We start from the raw sequence: 20,238 nt of genomic DNA, 5'->3' as shown, positions 1-20,238 counted from the left end.
GCAGCTCCGAGCCGACGGTCCCAGACCACCCCTACGGGCAGCGGGGCGCCACCGGCCCCGCCTCAGCGCCCAACCGCCACCGCCCCCAGCCGCTCCCCGGGGCGGGGACAGCCGGCACGGCCGCAGAGCAGGCCCCGCCCCGCGGCCTCCTCCAGTGTCCCGACAGCCCTTGCGCGCCGTGCGCCTTCTGCTTCTCTGCTCCCTTCCCCCCAGCCCTTTGGGACGCGCGGGAAATGGCGGAGCTGGAGCTGGGGCAGCACTGCGGGGTGGCGGATTGCCGCCAGCTCGGTAAGGGAGAGCGCGGCGGGTCCCCACGAGAGTCGCGGAGGCAGGGTCCGGCCTCCCGCGGGGTGGACGCTGGGCCGGGGGCGGTGCTGAGGGGGCCGGGGGCGGTGCTGAGGAGGCCGTGAGATGGTGTCGCCCCCTCGGGGCGGTCCCCGTGCTGCCGCAGCCCTGCCCGTCCGCTGCCGGGGCCGGTTGTTTCGGTTGTGTCAGCGGGTGGTGAATCCCCTGCTTTGCCGACTGTTGTTACCCTGTTTCTCCATTCTTCACCCTTGCTTGCCGTCACTGATCTCAGGAATCGTGTTCGTGAAAATGTAAACCTTTCGGAAAGAGGCAGCAAAACAGCTTGTACTGCAAGCTTTCTGATGGGAGCATTTGGTCTTATAAATGAAGCAATTGAGATCTTCGTGACCTGAGCTGTGTAGTCCAGTTGCGTGGTGGTCCATTAAGACCAAATCTGAAGGATGGAGAAATGGAGTAATGGCCTGGAGGTGGGCATTTGCTGTCATTGGTGGCGTGGCTGAGTTCAGCAGATAGTGAAGTGATTTTATCTGTAGGAATTGATGCAGTAGGTGGGGGATGTGTGCAAAGACTTAAGAAGTATGTGCAGTTTAAATACACAAGGGCGGTACGTATGACATGAAGGATAGAGAGGAAGGAGCAGGATCGTGAGGACTGTCAAATGGAGGGGACGCTGGATTTTTGGAAGGGATAGCATCTTCTCCAGTTGGCAAGCCATATAATAAAAATGTAAAATGTCCAGTGCTCCAGCAGTCAGTGAATAGTATTCTGAGTGGTCTCACAATAAATGCAATTTTTAGCATAACCGGTAAGTTTGATGACTAGCCAACTGTTCTAGTTTCAAAGTTTGTTACTGAAAAAGAATTAATTTAAAGCATAATTCCAACTTTTGGAATGTATCTAAACATAATTTACCTCCTTGTATGTTTTTCAGTAATACTAACTAGAGGAGTCAACAGTGTAACTGTGTTATAAAAGCCACTTCTGGGTAGTGGGTAGATGCAATTTCTAAGTGTCCTTGTAAAGTTACCTAACCCATGATAGGTAAGCAAAAGTTAATTGTGTAAAAATTAAGCTAGAAACTGTTAGCAAAACAAAAATAATGTTGTCTAACTGAAAACAAATCTGTTTCAGATTTTCTCCCCTTTGTATGTGATGGCTGTTCAGGTGTCTTTTGGTAAGTTCATAGAGTCATAGAATATCTCAAGTTGTAAGGGACCCATAAGGATCAGTGAGTCCAACTCCCTGCTCCTTGCAGGACTACCTAAAACTAAACCATATGACTAAGAGCATCATCCCCACACTCCTTGAACTCTGACAGGCTCGGTGCTGTGACCACTTCCCTGGGGAGCCTGTTCCAGTGACCCACCAGCCCTTTTTTTAATGTCCAGTCTGGTCTTCCCCCGACAGCTTCATTACATTTCCCTGTGTCCTGTTGCTGGTGACCTCACCTGAGAGAGGAGATCAGCACCTCCTCCTCTGCTGCTTCACTTGAGGAAGTGACGAGGTCACCCGTCAGCCTTCATTTCAAGCTGAACAAACCAAGTGACCTCAGCCGCTCCTTGTAAGTCTTGCCCTGGAGACCTTTCACCATCTTGTTTGCCCTCCTTTGGACACACTCTAATAGTTTGTTGTCCTTCTTATATTGAGGCACACAAAACTGCACATGGGACTTAAGGTGGGGCCGTACCAGTGCAGCGTAGAGTGTGACAGTCACCTCCCTCGACCAGCTAGCTATGCTGTGCTTGATGCACTCCAGGACTTGGTTGGACCTTTTGGCTGCCAGGGCACACTGTTGACTCATATTCAACTTGCCATCAACCCAAACCCCCAGATTTCTTTTTGTAGGGCTGCTCTTCAGCCTCTCGTCCCCCAGTTTGTATGTATAACCAGGATTACCCCATCCCAGGTGGAGAATCTGTCACTTGCTCTTGTTAAATTTCATACGGTTGGTGATTGCCCAGCTCTCTTGCCTATCCAGATCTCTCTGTAAGGCCTCTCTACCCTCAAGGGAATCCACAGCTCCTCCTAGTTTAGTATCGTCAGCAAAGCTACTTAATGTACATTCAGTTCCTGCGTCCAGATCATCTATAAAAACTTCAAAGAGTGCTGGCCCTAAAATCGAGCCCTGGGGAACCCTACTGGTGACTGACTGCCAGTCTGATGTAACCCCATTTACTATAAACCTTTGAGCCTGACCTGTCAGCCAATTGCTCACCCAACGTATTATGGACTTGTCTAGCTGTGTGCTGGACATTTTATCCAGAAGGGTGCTGTGAGAGATAAAAAGCTTTGCTAAAACCCCCAAAACACCACATCTGCCGGCTTCCCTAGGTCAACTAGATGGGTGACCTTATAAAAGGAAATTAAGTTGATTTTCCTCTAAGATCTCAGTATGGCAGCTGTGTAGACCTAAATGTTGTATAAAACATTCTGTGATTCAATTCAGGTATGTTTAGTTAAAAAATAGTTGTTTCATTGAACTTGCCACATTTTTTCATGAGCAGTTGTGGAGCTTTGAAATCAGTGGGAGTATTTCTAGAGTACAGGTAGATTATTTTGGAAGGCATCTGTCTTAGACCCTGTTTTGTACTGGGTTTTTTTTGGGGGGAGGTGGTGGTATCTTTTCTTGGAGGAAAAAAAAAAAAAAGTTTCTTCCAAGGTTCAAATCAGGGCTTGCACTTTGATTTGCACTTCAGATTAACAGAGGGCAGTTGAGATAAGCTCAGATAAACTGAGGGCAGATTTCACTTTAACATGTTAGAAGCCTTCAAGGAATTTCTGCTGTTGTAGAAGGTGATTCAAAATCCATTCAAACAGACAAACTGCAGTTGCTTTGAGCTAAATTATTAAGCATGCTAATGTTTTTATTCTCTTGAAAAGGTTTGTTATCTTGGGGCATAAGTTCCAAGAGCTAAATGTTTTACATACTCAGAAAGAATATGATCAATCCATTCAAGACGTGAAATGCATAGATTAGAACGGATTTTGGAGAAGATTCATTATTTCATTGAAGTGTTCTCATGATAAAACTTGTCAGATCACTCTTTAAACACTTAAGTGTTTTCACATGCAATTTTCTGTTCCTGAAATATTGATAACAATGTGGTATTTTCTTCTCTTGCACAAAGCCTTCAGCACAGGAGCCGGGATGCTCATGGGTGTTCTGAGGTAATCTGATAATATATGACTAATTAAAATTAAAATTCTGTGCAACTTAACTGTTTATTTTCAGATTAGATATGTACACACAGTATATAAGTATGAATTATTTAACCGAGAATGTGACAAGCTTAAAAAAATGAATCTACTCTTTTTCTGCCTGTCCAAAGTAAATTGAGTTTGAGTAGGATGATGGTTCTTTTTATAACGCTGAGCAAAACTTAACCAGGACAAAAGTAGGAGAGTTTCCAGTTCTTCTGGAAAGCTGGGGTGGTGACTTCTATCTGTAATATCTGTTTATTTACACAAAATATTTTGTACTAATGTCTAGGTGAATATAAGAAACAATTCTGTGAAACCAGATCAGCACAGGTCTTACCCATGCTCATACAAGGACTGCAACGGAAAGGAGCTTTTGCCAGTTTTATGTCCCTATTGTGAAAAACATTTTTGTCTAAGGTGAGTGAAACAGAATGTTTAAACATCAATATTCATTCATTAGTGTATGGAAAAGGTAATAAAAGTTTTACACTGTTGTTTACAGACACCGGCATCAGTCAGATCATGAATGTGAGAAACTGGACACACCAAAACCTCGAATGGCTGCCACCCAACAACTAGTTAAACATATTGTAGGCAAGTACAGTGGGATATATATTCTACAGTTTTCTTCAGAAAGCTGTTTGAGCTTGTGACCTTTTCTGAGGGTTCAGGTTTGACCAAATGAGAAGAAAGAATGGGAGTCCTTTGTCTAAACAGCCCTGAACTCACATGTCAGCACATAGTATCGTTCATCTAGACTGAGACAACAGTGGCATATGTCTCTAAAGAGAAGCTTTAAAGATTAAATAGGGCTCAGATGTATTTCAGAATTATTGTCCTGTTCTCATTCTACAAGTACTATAATGTAATGAATTGTACCTAGGCATCATTATTTGCATATTAATTCATGTGCACATAATGCAGTTGTATGTTATTGGGTGCACATGCCTGTCTGTTGGGATTATACCTACACAACCAAGACGGAAAAAAAATGTGAGTCTACAATGTCATGTTTTGCAGCTTTTAAACAAGCTCTAGGTCAGGAAAGAGAATGAACAGCACTGCCTAATCGGACAGTAGAACGTACACATAGAAAGGAAGAGCTGAAACTGTTACTATATGAATGCTGTGATGGCCACAGGTGTAGAAACTTAGGAATTTGTATCTATTTGGCTTTTGCAAACTGTGTTTACCTCGTGATAGTATTTTCATCTACTTTTCAGTGTAAAGGAGTTCAGTTAGAACTGTAACAATTCCAGATATTCTTGAATAGGGGTACCTGATATTGTGGCCTCAGGAGGACATGAAAGGGATGGAAACCTTGGAGATATAATGAGGCCAAATAGATTAATTCAAAGATGTGTTCAGGAGACAGTCTGATTCATAACACTAACAGGAATAATATTGTTCACAGATTCTAAAAAGAATGAGGAAGCAAAAAGCAAAAAACGTAAAGGAGCGAAAAACAGTGAGACAGCTGCAAAAGTGGCATTAATGAAACTGAAAATGCACGCGTGTGGGGACAAGTCCTTGCCTCAGGTCAGTCATGTTTGTTTTCAATAATTGAATTCTCAAAGGAAATGGAAAGCTTTCTAAATTTCTTGTTCTTCATTTAGTGTCCTCAGTTTGATTTTGGATTTAATTCTCAAGCCCACAATCATTTATAGGTATAGTTCAGCCTGGTACCGAAAAGCAATCTCATTAGTCTTATGTCTGTTATAAGGTCTCTGTGTGGAGTTAGGAGCAGTGTGGTCAAATTCCTGTATTTTATAGAAGTGTATTTGCCTGCCATATGACTGTCACCCAACACTGCAGGGACAGACAGTTTCTTTTGGGGATCTTTGGCAGAATAATGACAGCACTAAGTTGTAGTTAAAGCTTTATTATTTTAACAGACCTTGAGGCTGATAGGGAGGGGGAGCAGAAGTCTGCTTGTGCGCATAATGTTCAGGGCAATGAGGAGGAGGGGAGAGGGGACTGATACGTGACCAGCTCAGTCACAGAGAATGGCTGTCTGCTTTGTCAAATGGCTTTAGTTGTGCTAACCATATTGGCAGGGGTCAGGAGCAGGGGGTATAAGTTACACCCCACCTCTTGACACCACCATGAACAGGGAAGGATGCCAATGGGGGTGGTACTGTCACCTCTTGCTCACAGCCTACAGCTTAGTAACTGGTTCATAAAAAGGACTCCACGGCAGCAACGGGACGTGTTATCCAAGGGCCGTTCATGTGAAGGGAGGAAAGGGAGTATAAAACGTTGATATTAGCAATTGATGTGCGTAGAGATCTATAGTAAGATACAGCACAAAATAACATAATTCCAACAGCTATAATAAGAGTTAATATTAACAAAATGTGACAGGCCTATGTTCCAAAGTCAGGTAGCCAGGACTGTAGCAAAAAACAGTCAGCAGGTAGACCTTCTGACAAGAGTTGCTCTTGAGCTACTTGGTCAAAAGTAGGAACTTGTCATTGAATTATGTTTATATCATATTCAGTTTATTTAGATTCATTGGCATAAAAACAGCAAGTGGTATTTAACAGTATACATATACCTCCTTGTGATGGTAAAAGATAATCTAAGGCCCAATGATTTTGAATTGCTAATTGTGAAAACGAACTAATTTCTGATTGCAAACATTTTTGAAAGCATCTGCAGTAGCGTTTTGGACAATTTCAAGCATAGCAGAAATATTTACAATAGCTCTCTCCAAATCATCAATACTTAAACTTGGAAACAATGCACACATAAAATGATGGAATTTCATCATTCTTTGCACCAAGGGATTGATCACAAACACACTTCTTGTGTACAGGGTAACGGTTGTGTAAAAAGGTAGAACTAAAAAATATTTTTTATTGAAATGGATAGGGGACAAGACACGATCTAGTACAAATACCCATCTATTGTTGTGCCAGACTTTTATAGGCATTTGTGCCACAGAGCCAAAACCATACAGATGCTGGAATGGTGGGCCACTGATTTGGAACCAAAAAATTTCTAGGGAAACATTCTTCACACCATTGATGAGCCTGTTTTTCATTGTCAGGATGATCAAATGTAAGCAGGCAAGGGTGGCTTATTCAAATTGTGTGAAAACGGTTGGTGTATATACAGCCAGATGTGTAATTTCAATTACAGATGGTCCAATTGTTTTTAGTTCTTAACCAACCATTACTCTGTAGAATGTAGAATTAGGACGAGTGAGATTATAGTATCTTTGACAAAATGTCCAATTGACAGTCCATATGAGATTCCAGGGTAGCAAAATATTAAAAACATCCGTAATCACTGATTTGTTTTTACAGATCCATGTGGTGCTTAACTTAGATTCACTACAAATTCTGGTTTGATTATAGCATATCAGCTGAAACCAAGTTTGTGTTCTATTGTAGAGCAGACTATAATCACAATTGCTTGTTTTCCCCACCCAGGACAAATTTCTGTGTTGGGCATGGCAGTGCACCATAGGGTCTTATCATAAGAATGTGCCTTAAAAGGTTGAGTTTGATAATCTGGAGTGTTGGGGAGTGAGTATGCCAACTTAAGTTGGTACCAAGATGTTTCAGGAGCAGGTTCAGCTACCCGCCCGGAATTAGCAGCTGTAGATTGAGGGTGGTGTAAACAATACCAGCAGTTTGATTCATTACCCATGTGAGAAATTATGTTCGTGAACTGAATGACACGATTATCATCCCAGTCTTGAAATATAGAGGGAGAGGGTACAATACAGTGGGTGCTGTGATCATCTCTTTACAGCTGAGGTTTCCATGAAGGTAAAGTGATGATTCCTTGGGCACGCTCCAGGTTTGTTCAGGCCAAAGAATCCGTTCAAGTATAGTTTGTTAACTGAAGCAGTAAAAAGTTCCTCAGTCTTGAGAATTATCCAAGCCTCAGTGAAAGTTAAAGGGAGTCCCCTTTTAGGAACAGTTTCCTGTATGCCCTTTTCTCAGGAAGTTACGAAAGTGACAGATATTTTAACCATCAGAAGGTAGTTAATAAGAACAGTATCACCCTGAGAAAAATGACAGGCTGACAATGGGGATTTTAGATGTTTTATGGGTTGGAGAGCAGGAGAATGAGCTTGTTCTACCGGGCATCCAGGGGGTGTCTGCCAGTTATTTAAGCATCAGGCAGCTTAAGGTAAGGCTTTATCCCATTTTCCTACATATAAACTTTACCCTAGAGCTCATTTTAGTAGGCCATTCCACATCTTGACCGTGCCATTACTTTGGGGTCTGTAGGACAGGTGGAACACCCAGGTAACTCCATGATGTTCACACCATTCCTGGAAAATATTTTTTTTTCAAGTGAGTGACATTGTCAGACTGCACAGCAGAGGGCATAGGAGTGTCAGCAAACCGTTGATTAAATCCTGCTGCAGTGGTAACACCATCCGCGTTCCGGCAAGCAAAAACTTTCCCTTAGCTCGATATTATTTCAGCTCCAGTAAGGATATAACGCCACCTCTCGGGTGTTCAAGGGAGAGGTCCAACACAATCAATTTGCCAAGTGAACCAGGGGATTTATTTCCTACCCCCTGTCCATTTGGTCCCCCAAAAGGTGACCTCCTGGCTGAGGCCCTGGCATTGTTTCTTCATCAATTGTTTCAGTAACCCAGTTAGTGTTGCCCTGTATCCAGTTCATGGAATATCCATAGCGAATATATTTAGGATTCCTAGTTGCATTCACTGTTTTTGGGAGGTGGAGGGATGCAAAAGAGAAGTTCCAAATTTACCTTAACAATTTAATAAAGAACTATTTACTCCAGTTACTAATATTTTCTGATGTTTCAGTCTTTAATTTATCATTTGCTATGGCCCAAAGGGTGGGACTCAGTCCTCGAGTGGCAGAGGGAAGGGCCACTTGTACCTCTGCCAGTCCAAGCCCCTTTTCTAGTTTCCCTGATACTGCTCTCTGATGGGAGATAAGTCAGGATATTTTTGTGATTTAAAGGAGTTTCCATTTATGGGAGGGGCACTAGGTAGAGATGTGGATAGCTGTTCCTCCTTTTCCCCTTCCTTTGCTAGTAATCATACTTTTTGGTAGGCAAACCGTGGAGCCAGTCACCAGTGTACCCCTGATTTATGCAGGCGTGCCACCACTTGCTTCGCCCTGATTGTGCACTTTCGGTTTGATTAGGAAGCCTCCTGATGGCATTATATTGTTTATTTAAATTGGCCTGATGGCAGCGTAGGGCACTTGTTCAACCTCCAGATGGGACTGAGGGAGTTAAGACCTGGCGGTTCTCCGTTCATATGGGAGGGTCAGGGTCAGTACTTGCATTTGTGGAGCACTTGTGAAAAGGGGATTTCTGCAGGTCAGCCCCGGCACGTTTGCATAGAGATTGATGTCTCTCACCCTGCAGTTCCTTTCCTATCAGACCTCAAATCAGAGGACACAGCAGGAAAGTCACAAAGACTAGGTTTGTCACCTGGGGCTTCGGATCAATGTAATAAGGTTATAATAGCCGTTTATAATTACGCTTCCTGCAATTCATCTGGACCCTGCCAAGGAATTGTAGGCTTCTCGCTCCGATCTTGATAGTGGACCCTCTTGCCCACTGAATAGCAAAGGTCCATAAGGTTCAAGCGACACTCTCTCCGAGAGTGAGAAAAATTGTAGGACCTAAATCTAAGTCCTTTGCGTCTTCTGCAAACAGATTTTCTCTTGCTGCTTTATCATGCCAGAGGCGGCACAACCATTTAACTGTTGACTGCCCAGGCCGTTTTTGGTGTGTTGCTTGAATTTTTCACAAATAATCCATATTAAAATCTTAAATGTTAGTAGTATCCCTTCTCTGCAGATTGTTCCTCTGTGGGTCATCAGTAGTGATTTCTTGTTTAGTCAGGGGTTGTATTGGTACAGAATCAATTCCTTCCTCACCAGATTCACCCAGGCTGTCCCAAATGTCTCCAGCCCAGTCTCTATCCTACATAGCTACACAGACCTTTATGGGGTCTATATTTCCACCTTTTAACAGTTTTTCACAATGTTTTCTTATTTTTTCTGTAACTTGTGGCAGTCATTGTTTTTCACGAGACACTCTTTTTCCAGACTTGCTATCAGCCTTTAATGTGGTGATACTAATTCTAAATCCTTTGCTGACGGTTCACCTTTCAACTTCATAATTTCCTTTTCTAACCTTTCAGCTTGTTCATTCTCAATTTTCCGTACTGCAGCTAATAGCCAGCACATTCCTACCTTCTGTCTGTCCTTCTTCACTTTACACATATCCTTCCATTTATTAAACTCATTCCATACAGCTTTTGGATCATGGCTTATTGCCTCTAGCCATTTCTTGTCCTACTTGGGATCTTGCCATTTTCTGTAAACCCCTTTCTCCAGGAGTCTCATTTATCAGGGAAATCAGTCATCACTCTGACCCAAGGATTCTGCCAACTACACCAAGTTATTCTGTTACCTGACACTATGAGGACAGACAGGTTCTTTTGGGGATCCTTGGCAGAGTAATGACAGCACTAAGTTGTAGTTAAAACTAAAGCTTTATTATTTTAACAGAATTTGAGGATCAGCATAGCATAGAATTTTATGGTCACAGTAGCACAGGAGTTTTATAATCAGAATCAGTGTAGCACTGTTTTGTAAGTAGCATAGCACAGAATTCCTGATGGCTGGGCCCTCTGCAGATTGTGTCAAATCTTAATGCTTGGCTTGCAGTATCAATATCACAGTCATCATCAAGACTCAAAACATGTAAAAGCATACAACTCACTCAGTCCTTGGAGGAAGGAGACAACAGTAGAGGCGTCCCTGGCCACTGGGGGATCATGGGTTCTGCAGTCCAGCAGCAGTTCTGGTCCAAGTCCCACTTGGGGCTTGTAACTGCTTGATTTTATGGACAGTGCTCTGTGTGCTGCTGGGCTTCCCTGTTGTGTGACGGGGTCATCACCACTGGGTTGGCCGTGTGCCTGGGATCTTCAAGGCCAGTAAGGAGGGGAGTAGTTGTCCTATCATCTTGAGGCTGATAGGGAGGGGGAGCAGAAGTCTGCTTGGTGCACAGGACCTTCAGGGCCATGAGGAGGAGGGGAGAGGGGACTGATACGTGACCAGCTCAGTCACAGACAATGGCCATTTGCCTTATCAAATGGCTTTAGTTATGCTAAACATATTAGCAGGGATCAGGAGTAGGGGGTACCAGTCACACACGGCAAACCCATCTCAAAGGGATGCTTTTCATGCTGGGAACTGAAAGGCCTCTGAAAGAGACAGGACACAGCTTGCACAACTCTCTACCAATCAGATTGAACCCATCTCATTTGAATCTGAGCTTTGTGTTCTGCAAAGCTCCATTCTTATTTCTGCTGCTCAGATTTGATAGACATTTATTACATTTCTGGATGAGGTATGAAGGGCCTGGGGTCAGTTGTTCCTGCCTTTGGGTTGTAAAATGGTTTTGAGAGTTGCTTTATGTTTCTTTCAGCCTTTAATTTCTTTGGTTCTTGAAGTATTTCACAGATTCCTTATGTTTTACCATGGCCAGTCAAACCTGTTGTTCAAGTCTTTTCCACATATCAGGATTATGTAGGGTTTAGAAACACCTTGATTCTTTCATCTAGGGTTTCAATTTAGATCTGTATTTACACATCCTCTTAAAAGAATGGTATTTAAATTTCTTTTCACCACATTGTTCTGTTGGAGCATGCCAAGTTTAGGCCTGTTATATTGATTTTATAGTACTGAAAACATTCTGTGTGATAGTCTTATTGTTAGGTCTTATCTTAGTAGAGTACATTTAATTATTGTTTTTAAAATAACTACAGCTATTCCATTACTGAGTCCTCATATGAACTACTTCATGCTTAGAAATTAGATAACTCTGCTTAAGCAGAAGTCATAATAGAAAGACCTGCTTGTAGCATTCTTCACAGATAGTACCACTTTAATAAATATGTGCTGGAGGGAAAGTGATTAATTTCAAATATTGTGGAACATAATTAAAAAAGTCAACCCTCAACATATATAAAAGTTGCTTTCTAATTCCAAAGCCAGTAATCTCTGAAAAGTGTAGCACAAATTACTGTATGCTAATTTCTCTTACTGTTCATTTCCTCATTTGGATATTAATTGTTTAATCATCTAGCATAGCAATAATTCTAACAGTGATAAATGAAGCCTGTTAACCTTCAGAACCTCTCTATTTAAATTGCTTCCCAGACTCCTTTTAGCTGCCTTCTGCCCAGCTCGTTCCAGTTCGATGACAGAGTTTTTGAATATGAAGTTTCTGGGATGCCTCTGAGGCACATTGGTTCTCTCATCACTATATACTCTCATCACTATATAGAGAAGATTGACACATTTTTCTTGGAGGTGCACAGCAAAAGGACAGGGGGCAATGGGCGCAATATGCAACATGTGAAATTCCAATTAGATAATAGGAAGAAAAATCACAGCAATGGTGGTCAGACTTTGGAACAAACTGCTCTGAAAATTTGTGGAATTTACATCTTTGGGATGTTTAAAAGTTGATTGAATCTGACTTGGAGCAACCTGATCTACCTTTTTAGTTAGGTCCAACTTTAAAGTTCCCTCTGCTTTGAGCATGGTTTTAGACCACATGACACCAGAGGTCCTTCCTGACCTTTCTGGTTCTATGATCAGGAAAATCAGGCTATCTTAGAAATATCGTTTCTCTGGCCTCTTTGTTCAGATTAGCTTTCTGTAGATGATTGCTTCTTTGGATGTCAGACCTCATAAGAGTTGCCCCTTTTTGAGACTGACCAGCTCAAAACAGGAGGGCCATGCTGCAAAATAGGGTGTTATTGTGTACCTGACTGACTGCTATTTCCTTGGGTATGGCACAGAAATTCCAAGAGGCATACCCCATAGTTAGGAGTGCAACAGCAGAATGAGCTGCTTTGTGAATTAAGTTCCAGTGAACCGTGGGAGACTGTCTCATCGTCCTTAGAACTGGAGGAGCAACTGTAGGAAGGTGCCGGGGGACTGATAACAGTTAAGTGATTTAGCATGTCTCCATAATAGGGTGGCCATTTTGTTAGCTGTTTTGCAAGTTGTGGTCATTTACATTTTAGCAAGATTCAGGTCCTGCTTCCCTTGCCCCTGTGTAATATTTCTGCATGATAAAGATTTTCTTGTGTGTGGAGAGCACTCAAGTTTTGAGGAAGATGCACACGTTGAAATTCAGACTCGGTTTTATTAACATAGCTGGGGGAAGGGTAGTCCCATATTTTTCTAGGGAAGGCATAAATAAATCCTTTAAAAAGAATACTTCTGTCTTGTTTGATAGTGTCTGGCTTGCACTTAGCAAGGGTGGTCTTAACTGATGGACCAGCCACGCTTGCTCTGTGTCTTCTGTTGCATGTCAAGAAGAAATAAAACTGAAGAAGGGATTGTCCCATTCCTGCTCAAAATCTGTCCCTTGTAGATTACTCTTGAAATTTCTTAAACAAATGTTTCAGTCTAGTAGATACTGAAAGAACATTTAGTACATAAAAGGAGGAAAAACAGGATAAAGGATTAGCTGGCCATGACCAGAATGTTGGTTTGTGAAGCAGGCGTTTCTAGTACGGTGAATTGTTCTGTTTTAACCGCCTTTGCATTCCAATTTGAGACGTTTCACTGCTGCCAAAAGCCAGCACTGCTTATTTAAACTCACCTTTTTCTCCCCAGAGCAGTCATTATTGTCTCGTAAACCCAGGGTAGACACTATTTCATGTCTGTCTATATTTAACAGTCTAGCTGTGGGACTCTGGCAAAAGATGTTCCCTCCACCTTTCTGAACTTACTGTCTTACATATGTGTGCCTGCAGCTGGAGGGGATTGGACTCAGTTATTTATATTCTGCAGTAAAATGGGGCCTTGGTTCTGAGAGAATAGAACAAGTTTCAATTGGTAATTTTTGGTTTGACATTTTTTTACTGAGAAACTATTAGATATGTATGACTTGAATGATGTGTTTCTTCTGTGAATAATTTTTTGTTTATTTTTCATGTTTTTCTAGACAGAAAGAATTTACTTCCAAGTATTTTTACCAAAGGGGAACAAAGAGAAAAGCAAGCCCATGTTCTTTTGCAGTAAGTGGAGTATTGGCAAAGTAGTAGATTTTGCAGCTTCATTAGCAAGCCTTAAAAATGACAACAACAAATCAACATCCCAGGTAAATCAGTAATAATAACAAACATTTTCCAGGTTGTTGAGTTTTTCGTTTTGGTTTTTTTTTTTTAACTCTTTTGTCCCTACCCCACCCCACTTCTTGCATCTCAGATAGGCAAATCTTGATGTTAATTTCTGTGCTGTTTGTTTTACAGAAATTGAGATTATGCCATACTGCCTCTGGAGAAGCCTTGCCATTTGAGCACACATTGGAAACGTGGCTATCTGATAAAGACTATCCATTGTACAATGGTGGAAATATAATTTTGGAGTATCTTGATAATGATGTTCTATTTATAGAAGATACAGAGTCATACTTTAGTTAATCAGTAAATTATGACAAACAAAAAAAATCAAAGATTTTTTTTAGAATCATGGTATATTCAAACCAAGTCCAGTTTTCTTTTAAAATCACTGGTATGCCAGAATCTGTGCTCAGCTGTAAAGACACAGTTCCCATCAATTTCTCAATTGGTTGACTGACAGAAGAACTATGTCCTGAAAGGAAAATTAGTTACCATAACAACTAATATTACAGATATTCACTTTCTAGAATAAATTCTTGCCTTATTTAGCAGTATAATGTCAATAATGTTTTCTTAAATTTTATATTTATTTTTGTGTAAATGATGGGAAAAGCATGTATTAAAAACAATAAATAATGAAAATGTAAGCTTGCAGTGTTATCAGTCCTTTGAAGGGAAGAAATACATTACACTATTGCAGAATCTTTTCTACATCTACAGGAACAGATTTCATTGAGTTTGGAATCAAGCAGTGTCCATGCCCAAGGTTCACATTTGCTTGTCTCCTCGTAATAGCGTAACAACATTTTAGAAGGAAAGCTTTCTGAAGCAAAAGTAAATTCACACAGATTTCTTTATAGTGTTTGTAAATCTCAGCATCATTGTGTGATTAGATGGGGGATAAAGAGAGAACTTGAAATTGTCCTTTTCTAATTCTGTGAAAAAGAGGAAGAAATATGGTAAGAGAGGAAGAAATGCAGTTCAACTAGAAACATAGAATTCGACAGCGTGCAGTTTCATCTTGGCATTTCCGACCTTAGGTAAATCTCTATTGTTTCCTCTTCAGCAGTCTCCAAGATGGACTTACTATGTTTCAAAGCAGTTGTTTACAGTGATTGTACGTAAAGAAGTTACACCTCTGGGCATGTAAGTATAACCTATGGAATTAATGGCTTTCGGCATTGTCAGTGTCTTGAAATTGTTTGGTGCTCATTAAGAAGATTGTTCAGAATATCGGTAGTTGTTGTACTCCAGGTTTTGGATCTCTCTTGGTGGATTTCAAAGCTGGATTGTAAATTCAAAGTGAAGATAGCAAAAAAGAACCAAAAGATTATTTTTATCACAGTTGTTTTGAATTACTGAAACATAAAAACATGTAATGTTGTACACAAATATTAGGATCAGCACTTCCCTAATGTGATAAGTTCTGATGTGTAACCAAGGAGCCTCACTTCATCTTTCTTGAAAGAGCCTGTTACAACCCAGATTCATTCTACAGTGGCCTTGAGCCTGCCTCTATTTAAGCTGGAGTAGAACTCTCGCAAGACTAATTCCTCCGATTTGCTTTCATCTGTTTACAGCTATTCAGCGAGTGTTCTCCAATGGGGAGGAGCTGGAAAGGCAATCCTATGATGACAGAAAGGACAGAGTATGAACAGCTGTAAACAGAGCAGTGGAAAGCACAAGCCTGGGCTCCATTTGCAAAGCTGTAGTGTGTTTCTGCAGCTCCGTGGTGCCCTGCAGCATGAGTGAACTACTGAGGCAAACCTATTCATCAGGTACTATGTAGGCTGGCAAGATTTTCAGCTGCAGTATGTAAGGTGTGATCCATTGCTACTGAAATGACCTAGTGGCTTGTGATTGGGGCGCAGTATTCACATAGAGGGGGAGAAATCACTGCCTCCCACAGCGTGACTCACTGCTGGATCAGTGTGACTCACTACCTTTCGTTTTCAGACACAGGGCACTTTCTTTCAGGTAGCTATCAAGCATTGGAACACGCTGCCCAGGGAAATGGTTGAGGCACCATCCCTGGAGGTATTTAAAAGACAGGTGGACATAGTGCTTAGCCATATGGTTTAGTGGTGGTGGGTTTTGTCAGAGTTAGGTTGATGGTTGGATTAGATGATCTGAAAGGTCCCTTCCAACCTAGGTGATTCTATGATTCTATGTTCCAGATCATACATGCAACATGACTGAACGTACGCAGTAATGCCCAGAGGTGTAACTGGGCCACAGTGAGATTGAATGTCTACATTGTTCAAAAATGTCAATATGATGCATTTCAGGAACATTGTCCTGACGTTGCAGGACATACATATAGAAATGGGGATAAACTCTATGGGGAGGGCAGGGGACATAAGGCTAAGGAATGTTGCTAGTCCTGTGAGAAATGGAGTTTTGGTTCGGAGAGCTGATGTGAGGCAGAGAGCTGTACTCAGACCTGTGACTGGAGGTGGACACCACACCATGGTCACCTGGGCATTCACAAATCTGGATTTGGTGTTTTGGCTCATTCAGTTACTGTATTCACTAACTGAGAAAAACCGTCCAGGTTATTCTCAAGTACATGCTTGCTTAAAGGAAACCATTGTCCACTGGCTAGATTCTGGTTAATTTGTACCAGTTTGAAAATAGATAGCCATGCATGACATACCCATTCTAGCTGCAGCTGCAAAAAAAATAATATCACAATGTAAGAGGAGTCTGCCTAGCATCTTTTTCAAAGGTACTCTCCCTTGGCAGAACAGCAATGTGGCCTTGTTCAAATGGCTGTAAAGTATGATGGTTTTTGGTACTACCAAGTAGTATACTTTATAACAATTTAGGAATAACTGTAGGATTATTACATATTAATTGGACTTGCATAAAAACCAAAAACATCTCAGTGAGTGTGTCAGTGTTAATTGTTCTTATTTTGCTTTACAGTACTCTTTACTGTAGTTTTAATATGACTTGGGTACTGATAAATTATTTTACTGGATGAAGTGTGGATGTCACCAAAAGGAGGGTGCTTCAGGTTTCCATGAAGGAAACAGTCTTCAGTGGCTGAATATTTTGGAAATCTTTGTTTCCTGGCAGCGGAAAGTATACCTGCATTTCTCCACTTTCCCCCTCCTGTCTCTGCAGCTGTTTGTAATCTCCCTTTCCAGCGCAAGAGGAACAGTTCCTATTCCCTTGCTATTTCTTTTCCTGCCTTTCCTCCGCAATTCTCTATTCACCTTTCTTTGCATCTTAGGCTGCTGTGGTAAGGAACATGCAGAAAGAGGTTAACCATTGTTCTGGGGCAAGTGAGTCAAGGAAAAGCCCCAATCTGAACTCGCTCCCTCTGCTGTTGTTACTGAAGCAAGTGGAAAGTGCTGCTACAGAACAGGGTCATCCTTTTTTTTTTTTTTAGCAGAAAATCCTCATTCTCTACTTAGCCCCTTCCTTCTGCCCCCAATTCTTCTGCCTAGCAGTTGCAGGCAAAATAATTAAAATAACACTTGTTGTGGATAGAGAGAAGATAAAACTTGGGATGCAGGAAGTAAATCTTTGGGGAGATCTCAAAGGTTTTACCAGGCAGGTTGCTTTCATCAATCGCCAGTTAGTGCTAAGGGCCAGCAGCCTGTAAATGACAGTACAAATACGGCAAGTCACAGTTGATTAAGACTCCAAAAAGTTTTCACATTCACTTTCATCTTAGTCCAGGAATGTGTCTGTGATTGTACGTAGAAGCTCATTCCACTCAGTTTTCAGAAACTAAGAAGCAAAACCGAATTAAGCTAATCTGACAGATAAATAAGTGAAGAAAGGTGAAAACTCTGCCCTAATCATCAACTCTAGGAACAACAGCAGAAACTTTCCCAGAGCTTCAGTATCTTGCTGAGGCTAGAACTGCCAACATTTTAGCTTTTTAAGACTCTAGCATATCTTTACTTAGCATATACAGTTTTTTGTTTTTCTAAAGCTTATTATCTTAGCACATTTTCATAGGGAAAGTTAAGCAACTGATTTGAAAATAACCCCAAAACACTTCAGAGGAGACATTTAACATTTGAAACCATTGTTAAATTTACAGGCTTGTGTTTAAAGTTGCTGAACTGTTTCATTTTGAAGTCAATAAATAAAATGTTAAACCCACTTTTAGTAAAGAAAATATATGCAAAGTTACTTAACTGAGAAGAGGAATTTGTCAATGAATGATTTTATAATAAACAGTACTTTCAGTTGAACTATTAAAATAAGTGAATATCAAGCCTTTTGGTTGTTATATCTGCAGAATAACTTTAGAGAACGCACAAGGTCAAGGCTTTGCAAACATTTTACCACTGAGAATGCTCTTGGTAGCAGCTCCTGGCCTTGTTCCAGTTTAAATACTGCTACAAAATTGCCCGGCATATATTTGTGGTATATGTAACACAGTTTGGAAAGGGTTACATTAATATCAAGAGCTCAGTTTTGCTTGGATGTGTGACCTGTTAGATCCGCTGAGCAGTGCTGTAAGCAAACAAGAAATAATACATCACACTAAGAAAGCAGGCAGTAATCTCTCATACTTTTGCTTTCATTAGTTTCCTTTTTGTGTGCGTGTTTTAGAAAAACAGCAAAGTATGTGCCCTGGAGTGTCATCAGTCTGGTTTGGAAGACTCCTATCAATAGATCAGCTCTGTTCATATCGCTTATCAAATACACCTCCCTGCAGCTCAGTTCTCCTCATAGAAGCGTCTTGCATGTAATAGTAAATTTCAGCTGGAATGGAAGTTGTGGTTTGGATTAGGGAAATTACACACTTATGAGGACAGAATTTCAGGCATTTCTCTTTGTTTTACTTCTGCTGGTTTTAGGATCAATGCAGAATTTGAAATCCCCTTATAGAGCTTGTAAAACACTTAATGTATCGTTCAGTATACTATTAACGATGTCAAAAAAGCCATTTTCCATAATACTGGTGTGGTCCAATATGGTTTGTGCTGAGGCACGTTTGGCAGCTTGCCTCAACGAAACCACGTGCCTCTTTCAGCTGGCTGTATGCTTTTAGCTTAACCTTGTAAAGAATGACTTGCAAAATAATTAATAAAAACACACCTTACCATCTCTGCAGATCTTCAATGACTGTGAAGACTTTAAAAAACAGGCTTATTTGACTATTCCTGTTTATGAAATGGGAAGGAGGAAACATGAAAAGGCAAGCAGCTTGTCCCACACAACAGCACCGCTGGAATGGAAACTGTGTCTTCACTGATGTGGAAAGGACAAAACTGCCCCTGTTTGGCCTTGAACAGGTGCCTAATCGTGGGTGGGATCAGCATTGGGGAAATGGGGTAAGGCTGCTTCTTTTGGTGATGTAGACATTTTACGACCGTTTTAAATCATAAAGCAAACTACAACCCTTGTCCTCTTTACAGTAGATCATCGTTTCACATATGACAGTAAATTACATCAGTTGCAATTTGTGAACACAAGAGAACACTTCACTGTTTACCTTTACTTGGTGAAAGACAATAGGGTCAAAAGATCACAGAAAAACAATGAAGCTGGTATTTAGTCAGTCTTGGAAAGGAAAGTTTTTTGTCCTCTGTGTAACTTTAATTATACTGATCTTGAAAATGCATCATTTGAACTGCAAATTGTTTTCGGAAATCTTTGTTTGAAAGCTAGGGAGTTTTCTGAAAAATCTGTTTACTGTGTATTTTAAAAATACTATGTATTTCCAGGTACTGATTTGGTATTATTCCAGTTAGCAGAACTGTCAGCAGGAGGGGCTAGTGAGGGGGCAAACGCAGCAGTTTCAAGGGTATTGGTAGTTTTTGAGGAAAAAAAACCACAAGATGTAACGGAAAAGAACCACATCTTTCAGAAATTGATCAGTTTATTGTTTTTAAGCACTGTAACCTGAATTCATTAAATGCTGTTTTACTTCAAGGGCACTGTCACACATATTATAGAGTGGTTTCGGTTGGAAAGGACCGTAAAGATCATCTAGTTCCAACCCCCCTGCCATGGGCAGGGACACCTCCCACTAGGCCCGGTTGCTCAAAGCCCCATCCAACCTGGCCTTGAACACCTCCAAGGATGGGGCCTCCGCAGCTTCTCTGGGCAACCTGTTCCAGTGCCTCACCACCCTCAGAATGAAAAATTTCTTCCCGATATCTAACCTAAACCCACCCTCTTCCAGTCTGAAGCCATTACCCCTCCTCCTATTGCTGCATACCCTTGTACAAAGTCCCTCTCCAGCTTTCTTGTAGGCTCCCTTTCAGTACCGTAAGGCTGCTATAAGGTCTCCCCAGAGCCTTCTCTTCTCCAGGCTGAACAACCCCAACTCTCTCAGTCTGTCCTCATAGGAGAGGTGCTCCAGCCCTTGGGTCGTCTTTGCGGCCCTCCTCTGGACCCGCTCCAACACATCCACGTCCGTCCTTCTTGTGCCGAGTGACGTTCACGTTCTTTTTCACGGGCCTTTATACTTTTTTCCACACCCTGTATAACCCGGTCTCGTTGTCAACAGCGGCGTCCTCGCCAGCTACAAACCCGGGAAAACGCCAACCGCGTTCTCCGCATCTTCACCCTGCCACGCCCAATTAATAAAAAG

At 41.5% G+C, this 20,238-nt stretch overlaps 1 protein-coding gene across 3 annotated transcripts; it reads left to right on the top strand.

Annotated features, from left to right (window-relative positions):
• Nucleotides 1-142: 142 nt before the first annotated feature.
• Nucleotides 143-19,572, top strand: ZFAND1 (zinc finger AN1-type containing 1). 3 transcript variants are annotated; one of them, XM_074577346.1, is made up of 10 exons: nt 143-288; nt 1,438-1,480; nt 3,435-3,474; nt 3,797-3,924; nt 4,010-4,101; nt 4,922-5,046; nt 13,493-13,648; nt 13,800-13,896; nt 14,737-14,816; nt 18,754-19,572. In XM_074577346.1, the coding sequence occupies exons 1-9, from the start codon at nt 234-236 to the stop codon at nt 14,793-14,795; spliced, it is 795 nt and encodes a 264-aa protein (XP_074433447.1). In that variant the 5' UTR covers nt 143-233; the 3' UTR covers nt 14,796-14,816; nt 18,754-19,572. The 3 variants fall into 3 exon arrangements, with proteins under 3 accessions (XP_074433447.1, XP_074433446.1, XP_074433448.1); XM_074577347.1 differs by lacking the exons at nt 14,737-14,816; nt 18,754-19,572 and adding an exon at nt 1,238-1,347 and having other exon boundaries at nt 237-288; nt 13,800-14,291; XM_074577345.1 differs by lacking the exons at nt 14,737-14,816; nt 18,754-19,572 and having other exon boundaries at nt 13,800-14,291.
• The last annotated feature ends 666 nt before the right edge of the window (nt 19,573-20,238 follow it).

Source organism: Larus michahellis, chromosome 2 (assembly GCF_964199755.1).
Source record: "Larus michahellis chromosome 2, bLarMic1.1, whole genome shotgun sequence".
NCBI lineage: Eukaryota > Metazoa > Chordata > Aves > Charadriiformes > Laridae > Larus > Larus michahellis.
Note: the sequence above shows the minus strand (reverse complement) of the source record. Positions and strands in the feature narration are given on the sequence as shown.

Bases quoted from the DNA above. Each gene is read 5' to 3' on its own strand.
- ZFAND1 (XM_074577345.1), top strand. From the start codon at position 234: ATGGCGGAGCTGGAGCTGGGGCAGCACTGCGGGGTGGCGGATTGCCGC. The intron at 1,481-3,434 runs GTAAGTTCATAG...TCTTGCACAAAG, and splicing joins GGCTGTTCAGGTGTCTTTTG to CCTTCAGCACAGGAGCCGGG. The intron at 5,047-13,492 runs GTCAGTCATGTT...ATGTTTTTCTAG, and splicing joins GGGACAAGTCCTTGCCTCAG to ACAGAAAGAATTTACTTCCA.